This window comes from Solanum stenotomum, chromosome 11 (genome assembly GCF_019186545.1).
Source record: "Solanum stenotomum isolate F172 chromosome 11, ASM1918654v1, whole genome shotgun sequence".
Lineage (NCBI taxonomy): Eukaryota > Viridiplantae > Streptophyta > Magnoliopsida > Solanales > Solanaceae > Solanum > Solanum stenotomum.
The window spans coordinates 28,189,262-28,195,503 of record NC_064292.1 but is presented as its reverse complement, the minus strand read 5'-3'; the positions used below and the strand labels follow the sequence as shown (position 1 = coordinate 28,195,503).

Sequence of the window (6,242 nt, the reverse complement as noted above, 5' to 3'; positions counted from 1 at the left end):
CTCTACCACGTCCTCTGCCTCTAAAAGAGCCTCTGCCACATCCTTGTGCTCCTTGTTCTAACGACTTCTCATTTTGAATTGGATGCTCTTCCTTCACTTGAAAAACTTGTTCTTCAGTTCTCTCTATTGACTTATTGATCCGTGACTCATGAGATTGCAAAGAGCCCATTAGTTCATCAAAGAGACCATACGAGCTACAACATGGAATCTGGTGTCTGCCCCACACCGAAATGGGTTGTTCTTAGTTGTCAAGGTAGGAACCTAAACTTCTAGCTAATGTCTATCTAAGACAGTCATCCTATAGGGGCACATAGGTATGGGATAAGTATATAGCTAATAGAAACACGACCTCTAGCTACGGGAGAGCTTCAATCTCAATATCCTCTCAGTGCTAAGCATAAATCCCACGGAATAGTCATAAATAATTACTTGACTTATCTTTCATGGAAGGCACATCAAATAGCCAATCCAATCCAAGTTTCTTTAGAATAGCTCGTAAATCTCGATTCAAAGTTAAGTTGAGAAAACCTTTCAACTCTAAGAATCCTTATGTGAGAAAACACTTTGACATTCAGTATTGAGTAGTATGTGAGAAATCCTTACACAACAATAAAACTAACAATATTTACGTGTTACTCTCAAAGTAACTTAAATGACTTTTTATCAATTTCATAAAGAACATGCATATCTTCATAAACTCATATTTCATAGATCAAAACCCACATTATATCATCATAGCTTAGGAAACATAGGTTATGCATGGGTTCATGGGGATTCAGCTTTAAAAAATGGAATTATATCAACTTATGCATAATACTTCATAAAAAAATCAATTGAATCAACATTTAAATGAACCCATGATATATAAGAAAACCCTAACTTCAATTGGAGATTTCTAAATTTGTAAATTGAAGAATTTAGGAACTCTACAGAAGAAAGAACTCCATAGATGAAGACTATTATACCTTGATGCCAAAAACTTGCAATCAATGGAGGATTAGGAGACTTGATCTTGAAAACCCTAGCTTGACTTCTTATTTTAGATAGATAAATATTTGGGGGACGAACTTGGAGGGATTTGGGGAAATTTAAAGAGTGGTTTAGAATGGTTAAACTTTACGCTTAAAAGACTTATATATGGTCTAGGATTAGGATTAAAATGACCTAGTTTATGTTTTTGTCACGACCCAATTAAGGATCATGACTAGAGCTAAGGGGGAGAATCCCAAAGCAAGCCGCACTAGAATTCTACAGAAAATCGGGCAGAGTTTCCTCTGTTATTAGGCCAATCCTGGATTTTTCCTATCTCAGAAATTCACAACACAACTAATAGCAACTATAAAACACCATATAATATCCATCAATGATCAAATGGTCACGCAATAAAACCAATTCATCTCCAAATCACGGAAAAAGTTCAAAACTAGTCACTTGACTATAATTCGAAGGACTAATCTTGACTCAAATCAAAAGAATGACAAATGGAGCGACTCTAAGAGTTTTGAAAAGAAACTAAATAAACATAGCAAATCAATAGTTCTCTTGCCACGCGAACCAATGCGGGGCCACCAGATGCTACCAACTCACACGCTAGTTAATGAAATCCTCTTCAATACCACCTGAATTCTCTGTAAAAACAATTAGCGAGGAGTGAGACGCTAGCTCAGTGAGTAATAATACTCAACCACAACCATTTTAATGAGGGACAAGTCATTAAACATGCTAGTGTAATAATCATAATGATGAAACAATGCTCTTTCAGAAACAATAACAATATTCAATCTTAGGTGCCTCATATAAGCATAACCAATGTAAATACATAATAGCAAACTCAGAAAAAGAACATTTTCATATCAAATCTTATAGGTGGGGAGTTTCCAAGGATGAATCATGAAATCAGTGTGGCCTTCTCTTTCAGAAGTAACCAATAACAATGAACTCTTCATAAAGGAGTTAATTATTCATATTAGTAGATCCCTACTCTAGGGATATCAGTAGCAGTTTACTAGTTCTACTTTCCCACTAGCAAAGGATTTATCAGTAATAAGAACTATTAGGTGTACCAGGTCTAACGATCCGACCGTTAGCTACGGGATTCATCAAGGTCAACTCCCATTTATATTTTTCTTATAATCCGTAGAAGCATTTCAAAATCGAACAGATCATTTAAATCTTATCAAATCATATCATTTCAAAGTTTAAAAATCATTTGCCAAAATACTATTTCTCAAATAAGTGTAAAACCTTTTCAATAACAGTAATCATATCTTGTAAGAATGAGATCATCTCAAATAATCTTTTTAGTATCATATCCAGTAAAAGACTTGTCCCATATGCAAGTTCAAAACAGTCGGTAGCACATTTACTTTATAAACCATGTAAAAATCATGAAATTTGTGAAATAGAAATTGTGGTAAGATTACTACTCACAATACTTTTGTTGAGTTACCAAAGCTTGCCACTCGATTACTCCGTACGAATTCCTTTGGTCAATCTATAATCACATTCATAACAATTTTGTGTTAACTCCTTCATTTAGGTAATTCATACTACATTAGAAATAAAAAACCAGCCCTAGAGGTTTCATGGTTGATTCAAAATCTGCCCAATCACTTAATTAGTTCTTTAATCACACACATTAGTCTCTTATTGGTCAATTCTCGCTATAAAAAGATCGACCTAACCTTACTGCCCAATTACTCTTATTGCATATAAGCCCAATAGTTCAAATCATTGACTATATTTACCTGGTTCATAAGAATGAAGTAAATTTCCTCTTTTTCTTCTAAACCCATGTTTCTCAACTTCCCAATTCCCAATCTTATAGTCATGGAAGATACAAATTCAACCTTTAGACTAAGTTAAGAAACTTACCTTCTTCTCGTTCTTCTTCTTCTTCCACCTCTCTTTAGTTTGAGAACCAAGGCTTTCAATTTAAATTTATTTTTCTCCTTCGTTCGTTCGCTCACTCTAGAACAAGAAGAGTCCTTTTTTTTTCTTTTGATCGCTGAAGTTGCTGCTGCTTCTGTTAGGGTTTTCAGCCCTTTTTTTTTTAAATTTCTGATCCCCCTTTTTTTCTAAATGAGAGCTAAATGACAAATATGCCCTTTTTTTAATATAGGGTATTACATTCTCCCCACCTTAAGAAATTCGGTCCCCAAATTTAAAGTAAGTGTATACCTGTAGACTGAAACAAGAGAGGATACTTTTCTCACATATCCTTTTCCAACTCCCAAGTAGCTTCTTCAGTGGTATGGTTCCTCCATAAGACCTTCACGGACACAATTTCTTTTGACCTTAACCTTTTTACTTGTTTGTCCACAATAGCCACAGGTTCCTCTTCATATGGTAAGTTCTCATCAATTGGTATAGTTGGTGCTTCAAGTACATGAGAGGAGTGTGAGATATACTTCCTCAACATAGAAACATGGAATACTGGATGGATGAAAGACATATCGGGAGGCAATGCCAAACGATACGCCACACCTCCAACCCGGTCAAGTATCTCATATGGTCCTATATATCGTGGACTCAATCTACCTCTTTTGCCGAACCGCATCACACCTTTCATAGGAGAAACTCGTAGAAAAACTTTGTCCCCAATCGCGAACCCTAGATATCTTCTTCTCTTATCCGCATAAGACTTCTGTCTGCTTTGAGCTGTGAGCAATCTTTACCTAATCAACTGGACCTTATTTATGGCTTCTTGTACTAAGTCGGGTCCCAACACATTAGTCTCTCCAACTTCAAACCACCCTATAGGAGAACGACATCGCCTTCCATACAAAGCTTCATATGGATCCATCTGAATGTTGGACTGAAAGCTATTGTTGTAGGCAAATTCAGCTAAAGGCAAGTAGGCATCCCAGCTACCTCCAAAATCAAGAATGTAAGCTCTCAACATATCCTCTAAGATTTGAATAGTACGCTCAGATTGCCCATCTGTCTGTGGATGGAATGCATTACTAAGGTCTACTCGACTACCTAAGGCTTCTTGAAAGGATCTCCAAAAGCGTGAAGTGAATTATGACCTTCTATCAGATATGATGGATACTGGCACTCCGTGAAGTCGAACAATTTCATTCATAAATATGTGGGCATATTTCACTCCACCATATGTAGCCTTTACCAGTAAGAAGTGTGCTGATTTTGTTAATCGATCTACAATTACCCATACAGAGTCATAACCTCTGAGAGTTCGGGGTAGACCAACCACAAAATCTATAGTGACTCTTTCCCATTTCCACTCTAGAATTTGGATCTCTTGTAGTAACCTTGCAGGTCGTTGATGCTTTGCCTTAACTTGTTGACAAGCAAACAAATAGAAACAAAATTAGCTATATCTTTCTTCATACCTTCCCACCAATACAACTGCTTCAGATCATGATACATCTTAGTGGAACCAGGGTGCATAGTATATCTAGAGTTGTGAGCTTCTTCAAGAATAACTCGGCTTAACCCACCTATGTATGGTACACACAACCGATTACTTAGTCGAAGCATACCAGCACCGTCAACCATCATCTGCTCACTTTTACCAGTTGTGACCTCATCTCGATATCTGCAAAGCAGTTCATCCTCATATTGAGTAGTTTTAATGCGCTCTACTAATGAAGATTTGTCTTGCACACAAGCTGGCAATATCTTTGGATTTCCCACACTAAATCTAATACCTGTGCCTTCAAGTTTCTGCACATCTTTTGCCAACTGCCTCTTTTTGGGAACTATTTGTGCTAAACTGCCCATAGATTTTCTACTCAATGCATCCGCCACAACATTAGCTTTTCCAGAATGATACAAAATACCATAATCATAATCCTTGAGTAGCTCCATCCATCGTCGTGGTCGAAGATTCAGGTCTATATGCTGAAAAATATACTTTAAGCTCTTGTGATTAGTATATATCTCGCAAGTTTCACCGTATAGATAATGCCTCCAAATTTTAAGAGCAAATATCACTGCAACCATCTCCAAATCATGAGTAGGATAGTTTTGCTCGTGCCTCTTCAGCTGCCTTGAAGCATAGGCAATAACACGACCATTTTGCATCAGAACACAACCTTACCCAACTCTCGAAGCATCACAAAATACCGCAAAACCTCCAGAACCTGATGGTAAGGACAATATAGGTGCTGTTGTCAAACACATTTTAAGTTTCTGGAAGCTTTGCTCACATTCTTCTGTCCATTGAAATTTAACATCTTTTTGTGTCAACTTAGTCAATGGAGATGCTATTTTGGAGAAATCCTGCACAAAACGCCTGTAGTAATTTGCCAAACCCAAAAAGCTTCGAATTTTTGTAGGCGAAGTAGGTCTGGGCCATTTTTTCACAGCTTCTGTCTTATTGGAATCCACCTTGATCCCATCTTTCGACACCACATGCTCCAAAAATGCTATTGAGTCTAGCCAAAATTCACACTTTGAGAACTTAGCATAAAGCTTATGCTCTCGCAAAGTCTGTAACACTGTGTTTAGATAATTCTCATGTTCTTCCTGGCAACAAGAGTATACCAAGATATCATCAATAAAAACTATCACAAACCTGTCTAGAAACGGTTGGAACACTCTATTCATTAAATCCATTAATGCAGCCGGCGCATTGGTTAATCCAAAAGGCATCACAAGGAACTCATAGTGTCCATATCGAGTTCTGAATGCTGTCTTGGAAACATCTTCCTCCCTGATTCTGAGTTGATGATAACCAGATCTAAGATCAATCTTTGAAAAGTGGACAACCCCCTGTAATTGATCAAATAGGTCTTCTATACGAGGTAAAGGATACTTATTACGTATCGTAACCTTGTGCAACTATCTGTAGTCGATGCACATTCTTAGAGACCCATATTTCTTCTTTACGAATAATACTGGTGCGCCCCATGGAGATATACTTGGTCGGATAAAACTCTTATCGAGTAAATCTTGCAACTACTGTTTTAGCTCCTTCAGTTCTGCTGGTGCCATACAGTATGGGGTATGGATATTGGCAATGTATTAGGAGCCAAATCAATACCGAAGTCTATCTCTCGTACAAGAGGTAATCCTGGCAAATCCTCGGGAAATACATCAGAAAATTCATTCACCACGGGTATCTTCTCCAAGCTAAGTGTTCCTTCTGTTGAATCCCTTATCATAGCTAAGAGACCCATACAACCTTTCTGTAGTAACCTTCGAGCCTTCATAAGGGATATGATTTTTCCAACCTCGGGGACTTGACCCCCTTTTAATACAAATGTAGGCTCATC

General features: G+C 37.4%; 1 protein-coding gene across 1 annotated transcript; it reads right to left on the bottom strand.

Annotated features, from left to right (window-relative positions):
- Window positions 1–3,211: 3,211 nt before the first annotated feature.
- LOC125845810 (uncharacterized) lies at window positions 3,212–3,559 on the bottom strand. The gene has a single exon (XM_049525332.1). It carries the CDS (start codon window positions 3,557–3,559, stop codon window positions 3,212–3,214), a length of 348 nt encoding a protein of 115 aa, XP_049381289.1.
- Between the last annotated feature and the right edge of the window lie 2,683 nt (window positions 3,560–6,242).